Raw genomic sequence first — 17,949 nt, forward strand, 5'->3', positions numbered from 1 at the left:
ACACCACACGTACACAGGCGGGCGTCGGTAGGAAGGGTGGAGGTCTGGTGCGCGGCGTTCAAACCCTTATCGCCGCTTAATTTGGAGACCAGCCGTGGTTAGAACCGCTTGCCCAGGCGCGCGCGCGAGCGGGTCGCGTTTAATTAGAGGCCCCTCCTCTCCGGCGTTGAACGGGTCTTATCTGCCGCACCGCGGGCGACCGCGCAGCGTGAGGAGACGTCGTCTACCCAGCCGGCCTGCTTGCGGCTCCACTGTGGTCGCACCCCCGCACCGGCAACCGCACCGTGCCTCCGCCGACGTCCGCGTCTCTCGCGATAGCGGCCGCTGCACTGCCCTGTATGCGCACTGCTCCCGCAGTGCGCGGCTTCTCCCGGCGCTGTTACCGGCAGAAACTGTCGGATGTGACTCCACTCTCGTCCGCCCCCGCCCCCTGAACCCTGCCTACAGCATGTGTCATTAAAACACGGCATCGTGGTGGAAGCTGTAGCTGCCGTCATCTAATCGACGACGGGAGTCACTGAGCAGATCCCGCGGTATAGAGAGCCCTGTTCGCGTGATTAGCCATTTTTCTTGTTGTTGGTGTAAGCGCGCATGAAGGACGAAGGAGGTGACGTGGAAAAAAAAAGCTGACTCACAACTAAACAATAATGTTTCGCTTGGCAGGCACAAGGCCTGTGGGAAAGTTATACAATAGACATGCTTGAGTAAGCGGAAATTGGTGAAGGAACAGAAATACAAAACTACAGGTACAAGGCAGCCCTTGGAATTGAAGTAGCAAGAAATGAGGCGATAGAATGCAGACGCCACAAGATATGTTTTAGGCGATACATGTGTGGTGCAGAATGAGGCATACACGAACTTGGTGTAACAATTTGCATGTTGTCTGGCTGTTCTACCACAGGTTCTCACTTCGCCCGTTGACGCCTCACCGGTCTGCGTATGGAAATGACTGATATGTTTCAATTATACAACAAAGCTTTGTTTCAACTAACTGAAATGATTTTCTAGAAAGTCCTATGAACTACCTAGAGGTCTTCGCAAAAGGCTCAAGACATTTTCGTCTTATATTGCTGCAAGCAGGTGTACGAAGAACTGCCCTTTAGGAAAGCGTCTTTTTTATATAGAAGTGCTCTAAAGGACTTTTCTACATCTTTCGAGTACGCGTGATAACAGCAGACAAGGATCATAACGGCTGCAATAAGACAGTGCTTGCTAGAAGGATCTGCAGTCACTAGATCATCTATATAGTCTACGTAAGTTATAAAAGTCCACATAAAAGCTATAACGTCGTGCTATCACACAGAAATTATGAAACCATGGTCTAGTACTTCTACGGAACCATTACCAGTGTAATGGAGGTCTATACATTGTCTGTGGGCAACAAGAAAAGAAGAACTGTGAGGAGTCTGAAGCAGCCTATAAACTGCCTGTAAAAATTCTGTACAATTGTCTATAAACATTGTGTAAATGGCGTAAAATGGATTCTATCATTTTGAGCGTATGTCCGTATCTTAGGTAAAGACGTACATCACCTCAACAAAAGCTGACCTTTCACGGTCACTAAAGTTAGCTCTGTCCTTAGTCTGATGAGCATTGTATCAAGTGACAATGGATGTCATGGTACATGCCCCGAGCCCCAAGTTTGTAGCGTCGGCGGCCTAAACCTACTCTACTACTACGTCGTGCTACGGCGTTGCGCATTTGGCCTCCCTATACGGCTGGCGCCAGCTGTAGCCTGCCCAGCGCTGCTCCCTTTTAGTCAGGACGAGCCAGACGCTCGCGCGGCGCTCGGATGCACCCAGAGCGCTCGCGACGATGATGTGGGGGCACCGCGCGCTTGCGGCGTCGACCGACGCCTGGCCGCCCTTTTACCCCCGCTGTGAGCGATTGCCATTGTGTGTCAGGGGCGCGCAGAAAGAAGGCCCACAGCCCTCGTTCGCCATCTCCCTGTCGGCGCATCTCCATTCTTCTCACATCCACGCGCCCCGCGCGTCTTGCTGCTGCTGCTGCTTCTGCTAGGCCTACTGTGCGCGCAATACCGCCAGAGGTCGCACACACCGCCGCCACGCTGCGGTGATTTCGATTGACAAGGAGATAGGGGCGCCTTTCGCAGGCAGGCCCGTCTGGGTGTACGTGCGTGTGCGAACGGCGCTGTGGTGGCGTTGGACGTGCGTTTGCGCGATAATATAAACGACGTTGTCCGGCCACGCTGGCGGGTCGATAGCGCGCAACCTCTGGCCTGTGTACTCAGTCGCGGTTCCTTGCAAAAGGTTTATAGAAGGCGGGAGCAAATTTCAATAAGCGATAGGCGTACGTCGCAGCGTTGTCACTGTGGCGCCACGTATAGGTCAGCGCTATAATTACTTCTGTGAAATAAACGCGTGTACCTCTTGTCCATATCTCGCTTCTTTGTGTTGGAAACGGCAGAGCAACACAAACAAGGGCGACAATAAACACGGGACAACAGGTACTTTTCTTTTTTTGCTTTTATGGAATTCATTGCTACTTTAGGTATGGATAACATGCATACGAATCTGTGGCTGCTGTGCAAGCTACGGTTGCAAGCTGTAGCTTTTCTTTCTTTTTGGAGGTTTCAGAACAACTCCTGAGTAGTAGTTTCGTTTCATCCTGAAGTACAACCTAGTTCGACATTCTAGCTGTAGTCTGTTGAGCGAACCAGAATAAAGGGCAAGGGCAAAGGGAACGTGCTCAACAAAGGCACGCACGTGTGGCTGAGTGACTTTCGTAAGCTTTGTGTGCTTATGGTGGTCACTAAAGTCAATATGTGACGTCATTGGCACATAACCGGCGCATCTGACGTGTTATATGAGTATTAGCGGTAATAGCATGTAATTTGCTGAACTTTTCTCATCGTTCTCAAGGGCTTTCCTTAACTATATGATTCGGGCGCAGCAGGGAAGAGTCATGTGCGAGAAAACTTACCCGTGAACACCACGTGGTGAAACGCCAAGTTCTGCCACAGCAATTCACGGGCAATGGTCATTCGTTAGGAGTCGTATAAGTGTTGCGCGTGTATAGAGTGCATGCCTTCCTATAACGCGGAACTGCTTTATCCGCTAGGTCTCCCACGAACTTCCTGCTAAACATGCAACGGAAGCTCGCTCCTTGGTTCGCAGTTTGACCTGCTGTGGCGTTTCTGTGTTTCGTGTCTTCTGTAAGTTGTGCTTCCCGGAGTGATTGAACATCCGTCCGGTGTCGTTGTCACGCAGGTGTGTCGCCAGCACGGCGGGAGCGCGACGATGACGGTGGGAGGAGGACACTGCTTACCACGAGCGAGTCCGTGCCGCACGTGATGCCTCCGGCAGCAGCCATGTGGTGCGCAGCGCTGGCGATGCTGCTCTGCGCCGCGGCGGCCGCGGGTCTCGAGTCGCCTTCGGGCAGCGGCGCGGCCACCTCGTCGTCCTCCTCGGGCCACTGTCCCAGCGCTTGCACCTGCAAGTGGAAAGGCGGCAAGCACACCGCTGAGTGCGTCAGCCAGGGTCTCTTCTCCGTGCCTGTGGGCCTGCCCCCGGGACTACAGGTCAGCACAGGCGCCCGTACCAGTCGTTGGCCGTAAATCATCTCCAGAAACGCTGAGGATGACTGGCAACAGAATAAGGACCCCAGTCGACACAGTCTCAGTCGACCCTGTGCTCTCAAACGACCCTCGACTCGAATCTTATTCTTACATTCAATGATGGTGATGATAATTTATTGACACCACGTTCGGGACGGGGCCGCGAGAAAAAGTTAGCTAGACTGCTTGAGCTAATCAGCTAATATATACATGCTAGCGGAGGCGTACGCATTTGGGTTGGTTGGTTTATGACTAGTTGGTTCAGTCAAGACATGCTTATCAGTCTAACGTTTTGCCTTCTTCTCCTTAATATTTTCCCTCTTCTTTAAAACCTCTATATCTCTAACCTGTACAGTTACATGTGCCCCAAGCAGTTCCGGTTCTGTCGATCCCTTCCCTGATTTTTTCTAACAGTACTCTAAAACACTGTAGACAACGTTTGTTTAAAATGGTAGTCTTTTATTTCCAAAAGCCCGGTGCCACACTCTACTCACAGGTTGAGCGATAGCACACCGCAAACGAGCTGAAGATAAGACATAATGAACTAAGAGCACTGCCTGCCATAATCTTGAGCGTTGAGACGGAACAAACGTACAAAAGTGCCAGCGCTTAAAGCGTCCCTAAGCTGCGCCGCTCCGACCTGATCAGCTTCTATTGGCTCTACAGTAAATGCGGAGGGCAAAACATACCTGCACTCAAGGAAAAAATACTGTTTTTGTTATATCGCGCTGTCTTTCAGTAATGTGAATGCTTCTTCAAATTCTGTAGCCGTACATCGAGGCACGTACCATCTATTTTACATCTGTTCATATTTAGTTTTACTTTTCCTGGCCCATTTCCGGGAAATCTTGTTAACGATCCCGTTTTTTTCCCTTCCTTTTTACTCTATATGTTCTTTTCACTCTCTCCATTTTCTGTATACATTTCTTTTTCCGTCTTTATTTTTCACTTTCTGTTTCCTTCTTGCCTTTCTTTCTTTGCTATCTTTCTTTCTTTCCTTTCATGATTTCTTTAGCCACCCTGGTGGCTATGGAGTTCGAGTACGAGGTCGTCGGTTCGATTCTCGGCCACGGCGGCCGCATTTCCGCGGGAACGAAATCCAAGAACGCTCGTGCACGTTAAACAACTTCTGGTGCTCATAATTATTCAGCGGTGTTCCTGTGAAGCGTCTCGCACAGCCGACTGTGCAGTTTAGGGACGTTAAACATTAATGGTTCCTTTCTTTCCTTCTTTCATTGCTCTCGTTTTCTTTGGTTCTTTATTGCGTTCTTCCTTCCTTCCTTCCTTCCTTCCTTCCTTCCTTCCTTCCTTCCTTCCTTCCTTCCTTCCTTTCATTGCTCGCTTTCTGAAATTGCGCACATCCGCGTTGTTGAGTGCTGCTTCCGTAAATGCCCGCTGTTGGACCGCAGGTGATCCACCTGGAGCGGAACAACTTCCACTCGCTGCCCGGCCGCACGTTTCAGGAGCGCGGCCTGGTCAACCTTCAGCGCGTGTTCCTCTCCCAGTGTCGGCTGGGGCGCGTCGCACGCGACGCCTTCCAGCAGCTCACCAACCTGGTCGAGCTGGACCTCAGCTGGAACCTGCTCACGGCCGTGCCCAGCTCGCCGCTTCGGGGCGTGCCCCACTTGCGACGGCTGCAGCTCAGCGGCAACCCGATCGCGCAGCTCGAGAACGCCAGCTTCGTGGGGCTTCAGCACCTGACGTACCTGCACCTGTCGCGGTGCCAGCTGCGCTCCATCGAGCCCGGCGCACTCGACGGGCTGCCTGCGCTCGAGTTCCTGCTGCTCGACAACAATCGACTCACCACGCTGCCGGCGCAAGCGGTGTCACCACTTCCGAGGCTCTCGACGCTACATCTGCAGGTATGATATATATAGACCATTACGCATCCCTCTGTATTTTTTTCCTCTTCGTGCATGGTAATTTCTGTGAAGCTTTGCGTGTTTCTGTTATACACGTGGTCTGAGAGGGATGGCGTCTTCTCGTGAATTTCAGAGGCCACAACAGTCAACAGTCAACTGTCAACGTATGAACATAAGAATACAGCACATCTTACGCCCACAGAACCGCTCCGCTATTTTCAATCTGTGCTTCCGTGCTCCTGTGCTTCTCCAGTTCTCGAGGGATGCCGATGTTCAAAGAAGTTTGCCTTTACCATGACGGAACGACAATGAGCGGATGTAGCTGTCTGGAACGCCTATACAAACTCTCTTTGAGTTGGACAAAGGTGTACTTGCTACTGCTTAGTGCTGTCACCAACTCCTCACACTCTTAAACACATCGACACCCCTTGAGTCGTATCTTGCCGTACAACGATAATCATCACCTGTCTTGCTTGCGTTTCCTTTCATGAAAACGCTGCGCTCGCTATTTTTCTGCCCAGAACGCTCTGTCATGCTGATAACGCGCATGCCGTTCGTGACTTGGAAGTGCCGGGCTCGCAGCGTTAAAGAATGGAAATGCGCACAAGACAGATGACGGTTATCGTTGTGTGGCAAGATACGACCCAAAGGGTTCAATTTTGTTTAAGCCGGTCTGCCCCGCGGCTTTGGGACGTATGAGACCCCGCAAATCAGTTTTACCATGCACATACGGTATGTTTCAGCAAATTGCCACTGACTATTAAAATACAAGGTTTCAGGCGCAATCACCAGTTCTTGCGGTCCCAGATTTCTGTAAATGTGGTGAAAATTATTGCGCGATAGTCACTGATAAGTTATTTGGTCACCTTAGTGTCATTAATTTCCTTCACAAGAAATGAATTCTGCACACATGTTGGAATTAGGAATCGTAGCTGGTCAGTTCTCAAGGCATAACCCCCCTCTGTAGACCCTGGCCGTTCGCGTCGATGGCACAGAAGGCCATGAAAGCGCTGTCGAAATACCTCAAGTCGACTGGTCTTGGGAATCGTGTGTAGACTCGGTGCGAACCTTCCACTGTGCACGAAACTCTGCTTTCTCTCTCTCCCCTCCTCTCTCTCTCTTCATCACCACACCCCTTCCGCCAGTGCAGGGTAGCAAACCGGACGTGCGACTGGTTAACCTCCCTGCCTTTCCAGTCTTCTATTTCTCTCTTTCTCTCTCTGAGGCTAGCAGCAAGTTTTCGGAAGATCCACCACTTAAATCACAGACGGAACTGTTTTATGTTCCGCCTAGTTTTATCCCGTAGTGCCGATAGGGAAGACATAAGAAATCATTTTCTCGCCCTCACGTTCTCTCTGCCTCTTTCTCTCTTTGGAGGAAAGTGATACGTGATACGCCAGCGCGCCGCACGGAAAATTGTTCCTGCACCAATCTGTATGCCCTGACCTGGTCAGTTTGCATTTGCTCTCTCTCTCTCTCTCTCTCTCTCTCACCAGCGATTTGTGTCCCCCGCAGGGCAATCCCTGGCAGTGCGACTGCCGGCTGAGCAGCCTGCGCCGGTGGATGCGCACCCGCAACATCCCGCTGGGAGAGCCGCCTCGCTGCGCGGGCCCTCCGCGTCTCGAGTCCGCCTCGTGGGACGAGCTGTCGCTCGAGCAGTTCGCCTGCCCGCCGCAGGTGCACGCCGACTCCCTGGTCAGCGTCCAGGAAGGGCGCAACGCCACGCTCGTGTGCCGTGTGCGCGCCGACCCACCCGCCGTGCTCAGGTATGCGACGCGCTTTGACCCACGGAGGGGAGGCAGTCACTGTGGGAGCATCGCGGCACCGCGATTGTAGGCCAAATGAACCGACCCAACACGTGATCATCACGTCAGTATGGTTTTATGGTTCCACGCTCTGCAGGCAGGCAGAGCTAGGGCGGGGCATGCCGAAACAAGTTCCGCATTGCTTAAAAACTACCGGGAACCAAACATTGTCGGCTAGAACGTCGGGTCTCAGGGTCACGTGTTCGGCCGATAGTGCGAGGAAAAAAAAAAAAAAGATCCGAAAGGAATGGCTTCGCGGAGAGTTCGCATGCCAAGGTTGGCTACGTTGATGTAATGCCCCCCCCACCACACCACCCCCATTTGGTTTATTCGCTTCATTCACGGCAGGAGCTGCGCAGCATGGTCGACTCTTAAAGGCCAGCTACACAACGAAAATCTTAGAAGGTACAAATAGCCAAATTTCAGATGGTGTAGAGATATAGCTGCCTCCGTGCAAAATTTTAACGTTTGAAATATTAGTGGGTGCGTCACGAAAAGCTAGCAAACACAGAGGCTTTCGATACCTAAACTGAAAACGAACGGCGCCATTAGCACTCATTGGAGATGTCGCGGAGCCTAGACTGTTGCACAGCCGCTGGATAAAAAACCGTTGAGAGCCATGCTTCTCGGTATCACCTCCGAGATTAGGTGGTGTTCATAGCGCTCAGAAAATGTCGGAGGCTGCGTGCTGGTATTTCCGACACATCCGCTACCCACAAAGGGCACAAGTAGTCGCCCAAGGTGCTACTTAAAGACCTTTTGTGAGAAAATTAGACGACTGCTGGCCCGGCAGCTTTGCGACGATTGCTTCAACATTGTTTACGACTCTTTTATGACCAATTTTGCCAAGGTTAATTAAATCGATCACCTATCTCATAATTAAGGAATTCATTCATGCGACTGTTTCGACAGACATACAGCGGCAAAAAAGATTCATTGCCTTGGCCTTCGTGTCAAAACTAAGCTGCAGTCAGTGCCAAAATAGCAGTATTGTGTTCTTTGAACAGTGAAACATTTAACGGGGGATGTGAGCGTTGAGTAGTGTAGGTGCTGTGTGCGCCGTATTCAGTCGCCATCGAAAGTCGAACTCAAGTGAAAGTGGTTTTGTTGGGGAAGTCAATTCATGGTACCTTAGGAAGTCATCGTAACTCAAACAAGAAGGAGAAAACGGACAATAGCACCCGTACTGTCCTTTCACCTGTTGTTTTTTTTTTTTTTGTCTGTCTCGTATATACGGTAACTTCTACAACACGATTTCCTGCGATGTGCGCAGGAAAAGCCCGCGGAAGCCTGTTAAGGCTTAGAGCATTAATAAAGTAAATAAAAATAAATGAAAGGCGCTGAATGTATCGTTCAGGAACACTCACACGCAGTGCAAAAGAAAAAAAAAAGCTCGTTGTGGTTGAATAACTGGAATGCTGATGTCGAAAAGCCCGACGCAAGAAACGAACAAAAAGAAAAAAAGAGCTGAATAAACAAAAACGACGATTTTCGTTTCATCTTCTCGTCGGTACCAGTGAATAGGTCAATGCGCGCACGGTGAGACAGCCACTGAAACGCAGCTTCGCGACAGCCGTTTCCTGCTGGCCGAACAAGTCAACGCAAAGGAAACGAGCCACTCTTGTCGTTTTAGTCGCCTCGTGTGCTGGCCACATACACTTTTCTTTTCGGTCCCAGCAAAATAAGATTTCGTCCGCCCAGCGCTGTCGGTTGTCTCAATCCTCCCCCACCAAAAAAAAAAAAAAAAAAAAGAAGATATCCTAGACTCAAAAAAAAAAAAAAAAACGCGTTATGTTCGCTTCTTTTGCACAAGCTATGCCCCATTATAAACCACCGGCGGTGCTGCTCGCGTATTCATAATCATCGTTTGTTTTTATTCTATTCAACGCGAAGTAAAATAAAATACTGACAATCGAAGGACCATCTAAGTGCGCACGCAATTTAGGCAAACTAAAATTTCTCTCTCTTTCTCTCCTTTTCTCGTACAAGTGGAGCCCATTTTCACTTTTCATACATCTTTTTTGTCCACCGCTGGCACTGGTGCGAAACAATGACTGCCTCAGTCTACGTATACGCAGTCCTTAAGATATTAAACACGGGAACGATAAAACGTTTAACACACACTCGTCGCCCGCGCACAAAGAGGATATTTTAAGTTGTACGTACTGGATAATCACTTTAGCCGGCATAAATGAACTTGTGCGGCGAAACTGAGAATTAAATTTGGCTTCAGTTTTTTAATGGTTTTGGTGGTAGCGCCGAGGACGGAGTTGAGTAATTGAGTAATACAGCGGTGCTCTGATCGCCGCTAGCTGGGCAGCAACGAAACAGGAAGTGGCGCCCATTGCTCTTCTTTTATGCTATATTGAAAAAAAAAAGCCTTTTCTAACATAATGGACATTAATAGAATTGCTGCGTTAATCTTCAAACCAGCGTCCCCCAGTACGATAGCCCGACGATCCATCCATTAGTACGCAGACGCACGCATACGCTTCTCGCGCCAATGTCAACTAGGCCTTTGAGACGACTGGCCCGCATGACACGTCGCACAGCAACAGCTGGCTTTGAAAAAATCACGAGCCATTCCAGTCTGGGAAGGTGCATGACCAGCCAAGCTGTGCAGCACGCGACAAAGAGGTGCGACATATCGTGAACAAAGGTACGAACACAGTTATTGTCTTGATCGGTGGTTATCGTGACGAAAGGCAAGCACACAGATTAATTTTATACATTTGCGTTCATTCGTGTTATACGTTCGTTGTACACATTCGTGTTTTCATTACGCGCTATACTGAGGCAAAGAATTTGAGACCGAAACCACCGCACCTACTGGCAGCAGGCCAGTACCGCGAACGCATTCGCAGAAAGACGGGCAGTATGGGAACGCTGGCATGAGGAGAGCCATCGGAGCCAGCTGTGGAAGAAGACGACGACGAAGACGCCAGCAGTGGCGTGAGCAAGTGGGACAGAATGGAACGCTGGCATCATGAACGGCAACGGAGCCAGCTGTGGAAGAAGACGACGAAGAACGCGCGAACAGTAGCACGAGCCATTGCTGATGACGACAATTTTTGCTCGCACACGTGAACATTTCACGAAGCGCTAGAGATAAACTGCATTGTTGCAAAACGTGACAGCACATGCGCACATACGAGTTTCCATTACGCCACCTGATGCATGAATGGAACCCCCGAATAACTGTCAACCCGCACACTGCCCTTCACTGGAGTCACGTCACAGAGCAACGAGTTAATTGTAAAAAGCGGCAGTATACACCAGTATTCCCCATCCTTCGCTTCTGGCTCAAAGATTCAAAAACAGCGCTTTGAGTCGCTGCGCCACATTGTACCGCTTTCTGGATCAGCCTAGAACGTAACTGAGCAGGTTGTTACCCTTCTTCGCAGGAGCACATTAAATTAATCGTCATGCCATAGCCGTTGGCGTCACGCCATGGTTGTCTAGGGTCACTGTCGGCTTGCTACTTTCGCCACGTGCGCTCATGCCACGCATACAATTCCTCGTTTTGCACGGATACGTTGGTCCATCTCGTAATGTTTTCCAGTTGACCAAACTAAGTTAGCTATAATCAGGTATCTGCAAAATGCTTCGCGTAATATCGATTCCAATAGCGCGCGCGATCTGCACAATTTTAAAACAATGTTATGTCTGGGTCGCACTTGTTGCCTTTCTTTTTGCTTCGCATTTCGCCCTAGTGCCATCCTGTGGCGTATCTGCACGGACGTATATTGCTCTGTACACGAAAATATGGTATAGACGTGAACATTTTCTTTCTTCTTCTGATTTTGTCATGTTTGAGAAAACGGACCTTTTGGAACTGCTCATCTTCCGCGTTTCTTGCCTCGTGCAGATGGGAGGCGGCCGACTGGGGCGCCGGCGCCTGGAACTCGACGAACGGTGAAGCCGGCCCAGACTTGGACTCGAACCGCTTCCAAGTGCAGCGCGAGCAGAGCGGGCCGTTCCAGCTGAGCTGGCTGTCCGTGGCTCACGCGGGCCCCTACGACGCGGGCGTCTACATCTGCGTCGCCGAGAACCGCGCCGGCCTGCGGGCCGCCAACACGACTCTAGCCGTGGTGCAGGCGCCGCCGGTGGCCAGCGGCCTCTCGAGGACCCACAAGGTGGTCATCGTGCTGGCCAGCTTCCTGGCGCTTGTCATACTGGCCCTGCTACTGTGCTTCGTCGTGGCCCGACAGAGGGCTCTGGCTGCCTCTAGGGCCAAGTTTCCAGGCATGCTCAAGCAGCTGGCGCGCAAGGCAGACCTGGTCGAAGTGGCAACTCCGAGCGACACCAAGGCGGCGCAGCTCGCAGCCATGCAGCAGCGGTCGCCCCAGGACGGCTCAGCGCAGTCGCCCACGGACCCCTGCGACCGGACGACGCCCGACCTGGTTCACGGCAAGAGTGGCGCGGGACTGGACTATTCCAGGCAGCCGAACGGGTACGGACCCGTGGGCAACGGCTACGCCAACCCAGCCGACCCCTGCTACGGCCAGTACGCGCTCCACGACCGGTACCTCGAAGAGCCACCCGAACCACCGCAGAGACACGGCCTCTACTCGCCGCCCGAACCGTCAGCCGCAGCGGCGGCTGCGCAGTGGAGGGTAGTGGAACCTGCGTCGTCGTCTTGGAAACGGAACCCCGTAGCCGCACCTCCCGTCGTCGCGGCTTGTGTGGCAGTCGGCGTAGACACCCGTTACTCACCGGACGAAGGGTACGGTGAGGGCAACTACGAAGGAACCGAGGTGTGAGCGAAGTAAGGTGATAGTGCTGTAGGATCAACTTGACAGCCGCCGATCGACCACGACGCGCAAAAGGACGGACGCCGACGAAAGTTATTCGCAAGGCGGGACGTTGTTTGAACGGCTAGGACACCCCGGTTTAGTCCCGCGGTACCATCGTGAAACAATGCAGGAGCGGGAAGCAAACAACGCAAGAGCCAAACAGGGCCTGACGAATAACACCGAGCTTCTTGCTTGGAACGGGCCGGCATTGTCACACGTATAAGGCCGGAAGCCAGCACTCAGCAGTGACGCAGGAGAGGGGAACGTTTTGTAACAACGAACTGGGGGCGCTGGCAAATGGTGTACAGGTCTATTTTTCACTACGCGAGAAGTGGCAGGCCGTGTCCGTGGTTGGAAGATGACACCTCCCAAAAGTATGGTGAACCACGTGACTAAGCTCCTGTTCGGATGGAAACTTCAAGAGAACTACTCCGGCGTTGTGTGTACAGCGTTTTCAGTCTAGTGGAGCCCACGATACCCCGTGTTTGTTTCTGTATCCTCCGTTCCTTCCGTTTCATGTGGAACGGCAAGTCAGTGAGTAGTGGAATATACCCGATGTGTGCGTGCATTCGCGAGTGTTTTTTGTCAACTTTAAAAAAAAAAGGTTGTTTTGTGAACTTTGCAACGAATTCTAATTTATGAGTGACTGGTCTTCAAAAGTGGGAACAGAAACTGACTGCGTGTGCGACACATTTGTGAAACACTGTGTGTTTTACAGACGCATCGGTCTACACTGTCTCGGCCGCAAGCTAGCGAGAATCCCAGTGAGTTTTGGTTGACTGAACTGGTTCCTAAGATGCCCTCCACATGTGGCGCGCTGTAACTAAAACACGGAAAGCGAGGCATTTTGGACTAACGCGTACACAGCGCTTGCCCGTCCACAAAAGGCCACTAACACACGCGTTCGCCCATGGCTGCACAGAGCTGATACAAACCAGAACAAAGTGGCGACAAACTGAACAACACTGTGACACCCCGAAGCGAGTCGCGTGGTGAACTTTGTTTCAGTGTCCACTAAAACATTTCAGTGAACCCTAATACATACACTTATATACATATATATATAAATATTATTGCTGTAAAGATAAGCGCCCTTGTACATATTTATTACCAAATGTTTGTCGTGACAGTGAAACTTCCGAAGGCTGCAAATGAACGCCAATAAAGCTGTTGTGCCAGACGCACGTGGTACTGTGTGGCCATAACGGTAAACGGATGGACTGGTCATGATGCCAATGCATATTTTTGATGCAAGACACTTGTGTGTATGCCCCGTTCCGTATAGCATACACCACTTCTACGTAAGTAGTTTCCGCGATTGGCTATCGTTACGGCGATCTCTACCACTAGTCGTGGTTGCTATACCGCCGGTCAATGAAACCTTTACATAAGAGAAGATTATTAACATGGACCCGTAATTCCCGCACATGCTCAAAAAAGAAAAAAGAAACCGTAAACTCAATACGCTGCAGTGAGCAACACCATACTTCGTTTCTGAATTGTGGGACATGGATTTGCAGATAAAGCTTCGATAGCTGTGATGCCGATAATGAAGGGAATGAGATTGTAGCATGTGAAGAGACGGGAAAGACCAGCCCCAGTACGAACGTTTTAACACCAGAGAGAAATGAGGTAGCCCACATGATCTTATCCTCATTGTTTCCGTAGCAACCGTTTTGTAACAGAACAGGAATGTACTTGAAATTAAGTACAAAGCAGCATGAACAAAACAGTGCATATGGCAGAGTTCTTCATTTCTGGTGAGAGAATGGGAAGATATAGTTTCGATGGAAACAGGAGAGGTTAACCTGGTGGCAAGCCTGACGTGTTACTCCAGGTCAAGCAGAAATGACGTGTGACGCGGCAGACTGTCCGTGAACACACTCACAACAGAAGGAAGAGGAAACGCACATGCAAAGCGCAGGCCTTCAAACCTGTGTCCTTCGAAACACCACAACTGTGAGACACACAGGTAGAGTCTGTTTGCAGGATACATGACATGCCGTGGTCGAAAGCGCGAGTAACGACGGCGAAATTTTATCGCGGCCTTCTCGGAACGTCTGTGACCAGACCGCTCCAGACACGGGAATCATGGTGCACGCTTTCTGGAGCAAAGTGATATGCACCAAAGATGAGGAGTCTTAAGAGGCACCTCAACCTCGTGACGCAGAAAGGTTTCCGGGTCTTCAGAAGTGCAGAATCGGCGGAATACCGCGTTGGTTTTAATTACCGCGGCAGACATACGAGTTCGACGCTGAAATACCCGTTAGGAGGAATACATCGTATTGGACAATTCGCTTAGCTTAAACGACAAATTTAGCAGTTTTGTTGTTTTCTAGTGTCGCTTAAAAAACCCGCCTATTCCATTCCGACTACATTTCAGAACTTCTGGCTCCCATTCCGTTCCCATTCCATTATCAGCGTTTTCACATGTGGAATGATTCCGGAATCATTCCAACACCGGAGTTGCCACTCCACACATCTGATATGGACACACTTGTGAGCCCGACAGCTGAATTGTGTCTAAGTTTCTTGACCACGCCTCTGAGGCCGTAATGGACATTCCTGATAATCGGCGTCCCGGCGTGCATAACTCCGTCTTCCGATATCCTATCCTTTATATTTTCTGCCCTTTACAACTTCATTAGTACAAGGCAGTCAACCGACAAGATTCCCGGTTAACTTTCCGTATTTTAATGTGTTGGCATTCTTTGGGTAACTCACGCAATTTCTGGGGGGCTATCTATCGATGCATATTTGTGTCTATGTATCCGTCTATGTATGTTGGTATCTAGCTGTTTTCCCGCCTACCGAGGTCACCGGGTGGTCAGTGGTGGGATGGATAGCGCATCGAGCCGTTGTGCAGAGGTAACAGGGCGCGAAAGCAACCATCGGACCGACTTGGGTCACTGGGTATGTGCCAATATCTGTGTGCAGTCTTCAACGCACGTATTTGACGCCGACTTGGATAACTAGGCAGATGCCCATGGAAATGTTCTGCTCTAGAATGACGAAAAGGATTCCTTAAATTTCTGCAATGCTGAGCAGAATCGAGCGGACGTCACAAGGGTTCCTCAAGGACAGCAACAAGTTATATATATATATATATATATATATATATATATATATATATATATATATATATATAGTATCAGCCTGACTGACGCTAGAACGAGAAAATTCGCTGATGCAATTGAAGAATAAACAGATTTAAAGGGTTCAATTAACCTGTCGCCAACTTGGGTCACTGAGTATGTACGCCTCTCATCTCGGAGGCCACGCGCGGACTTCTCAGCAGCGCCACTAGACGGCGCATCGGGTACAAAAAAGAAGCGTGCGAGAGGGGCCTGGTTGTCGCATGACGCGTTTCTCAGCGTTCTCACGCACCGGCGCGCCATGCATTTCGGAGGCCACGTGACGGCTTCGCGACGGCGGCGCTAGATGGCGTAGAGTGTTCGGACTACATTGTGTTGCTAGGTAACAAGTAAAAGTGATTTGCAACGTCTGGCTAATATCTGTGGACAGGAAGGCAAGAATTTAAGTTTGAAATTTAGTGTTAGAAAATCACGTGTTATGGTATTCAATGAAAACAGTCAACTGACAGTGGCGATACAGGGCCAGGAAATATCTCGGGTAAGAGAATATAAATACCTAGGTATATGGATAAATGAAGCCAATAGATATATGGAAACACGAGAAAAAAGAATAACAGTAAAGGGAAAAGAAATGCAACCATAATGAAGCACAGAGTGCTATGGGGTACAATAGGTACGAGGTGCTCCGGGGTATGTGGAAATGTATAATAGTTCCAGGACTTACTATTGGAAATGCCGTTGTTTGTTTGAAATCAGGGGTACAGTCATGACTAGATGGGAACCAAGATCAGTGGGTCGCCTCGCACTGGGCGCTCACGGGAAGAACACAAATGAAGCTGTGCAGGGTGATATGGGCTGGATTAGTTTTGAAGTGAGGGAAGCTCGCAGTAAAATTGATTATGAAGAACGACTGAGGAGTATGGGAAAAAAAAGTGAATGGGCTGGGAGAGTGTTTAACTATTTGTGCAGGAAAAACATTGATTCACGGTGGAGCAAAAGAACTAGGAAGCTTACCAGCAAGTATGCGGCCTGTAGCGTGGGAAACACAGCAACAAAGAACGCCAAGCGGAAAGTCAGAGAGGCTGAAATAATCTCATGGGTGGCGGCAATGGAAAAGAAACCTGCCATGAGTAACTAATTAAGAGCAAAAAACGAAATCAGGAAATAAACAATTTATGACAACTCAAAGGGAAGCTCATTACTTTTCGAAGCGTGATCAGGATGCCTTAGAACACGCACCTATAAAGCGAGATATAAGAAGGTAGAAGAAGCATGTTCTTGCTGTGGTAAAGTTAGGGAAACGATGGGCATGTTTTATTAAAATGTGAAGACGTCTGCCCAGCGGTCGATTTAGGCACCACTGGCCTCCTTGAAGCCCTTGGGTTCAGCAAGAGCAGGGGAAAAGTAAACATGTCCGCAATAGAGATTAGTAAGAGGCGATTGGAAGATTGGCGGAAGGAAAGTAGGGAAACGACAGAAAACAAAGACGTACAAAAGCAAAGATCGCAATAGGTGGTCAGAAAATGTGGATGTGGGAGTTCATATCGTTCTTTTTTTCTTTATTTCTTTTTTAGCCTAGGTATGACGTTAGGCTGTAAATAGCAAAAGCTTGGTGGCGCAACCCACCGCCCCGTTCCGGAGGGGACGCTTATAACATACATACATACATACATACATACATACATACATACATACATACATACATACATACATACATACATACATACATACATACATACATACATACATACATACATACATACATACATACATACATACATACATACATACATACATACATACATACATACATACATACATACATACATACATACATACATACATACATACATACATACATACATACATACATACATACATACATACATACATACATACATACATACATACATACATACATACATACATACATACACGCACTGGGTTCTACGTGCTTCACCGAAGGCGGAAACGTATCGTTGTTCAGGGGCTGTGAGATCGTAAGCTTTACGAGATGGCCTGCTCGCTTAGAGGCTACTGTACTGCTTGTCGCGAAGGTCCAAAGATACATAAAACGCAACTAATATTACATGGTAGTTGTTTTAGACGCATATTTGTTCATATAAATTCAATGTTGTTGTCGTACGACCGGCTTCCGTTTTAACACATAGTTAAGCCCTAACAATGGTGCCCGATTTATCATTGGTATGACTTCCAATATTTCTTCCGTTCGATATTTTTCCTTCCATCATCTTGCCCTAACGTAAAGACACAGCTCGGATGACAACGAACTCGTCTAACGGGACTGAACGAGTGAAGCGCAAACAGGGAAAGCGGTTCACCTGCTCAGTCTCGTTACCCTGTGTTCGTCCTTGTCCGAATTGCTTCCCTGCACTGGCACAAAATGATGGAGACTCTCCAACTAGGCCAATTTTAAGCATTACTTTCTTTCTTATCAGCCAATCTTGTGACGCAGCCCAGACAGAGCACCGCTCGGCCAACAGATGAAGGGAAGAAACACTGGATTCGATATAAAACTAGAGCAGATTGATTGTTTTATTCCAGCCAAAAGTGGTTTCATTGGCATACTAGAATAAAAAGGAGAGCCATTAGTCATCATTAACTGCATGCCACACAAAGTATGCTCGGGCTGCCCTGCGTCGGTGTTTACAGACCCGGAAACGCCGGCAGTACCCATTGACAAGCAGGGAGAAGTGGCGATATCACTGTAGCTCGTGCGTTGCGCTTTCGTTTCTGGTTGGCTTCCGTTTCGGTGGTGGCCACACTATGTGTAGCTATCTTGATTCAATGCTG

The 17,949-nt window shown here is 49.4% G+C and overlaps 1 protein-coding gene across 1 annotated transcript in view; it reads left to right on the top strand.

Annotated features, from left to right (window-relative positions):
• Positions 1 to 13,220, top strand: part of LOC142578990 (uncharacterized) — a 230,833-nt gene extending 217,613 nt beyond the window's left edge. The window contains exons 3-6 of the mRNA XM_075688754.1: positions 3,231 to 3,541; positions 4,987 to 5,439; positions 6,955 to 7,205; positions 11,113 to 13,220. Of these exons, the coding sequence (XP_075544869.1) occupies positions 3,314 to 3,541; positions 4,987 to 5,439; positions 6,955 to 7,205; positions 11,113 to 12,007 (1,827 nt within the window). The 5' untranslated portion in view covers positions 3,231 to 3,313 and the 3' untranslated portion in view covers positions 12,008 to 13,220. The remainder of the gene's footprint in view (positions 1 to 3,230; positions 3,542 to 4,986; positions 5,440 to 6,954; positions 7,206 to 11,112) is intronic.
• The last annotated feature ends 4,729 nt before the right edge of the window (positions 13,221 to 17,949 follow it).

This window comes from Dermacentor variabilis, chromosome 4 (assembly GCF_050947875.1).
Source record: "Dermacentor variabilis isolate Ectoservices chromosome 4, ASM5094787v1, whole genome shotgun sequence".
Taxonomy (NCBI): Eukaryota; Metazoa; Arthropoda; class Arachnida; order Ixodida; family Ixodidae; genus Dermacentor; species Dermacentor variabilis.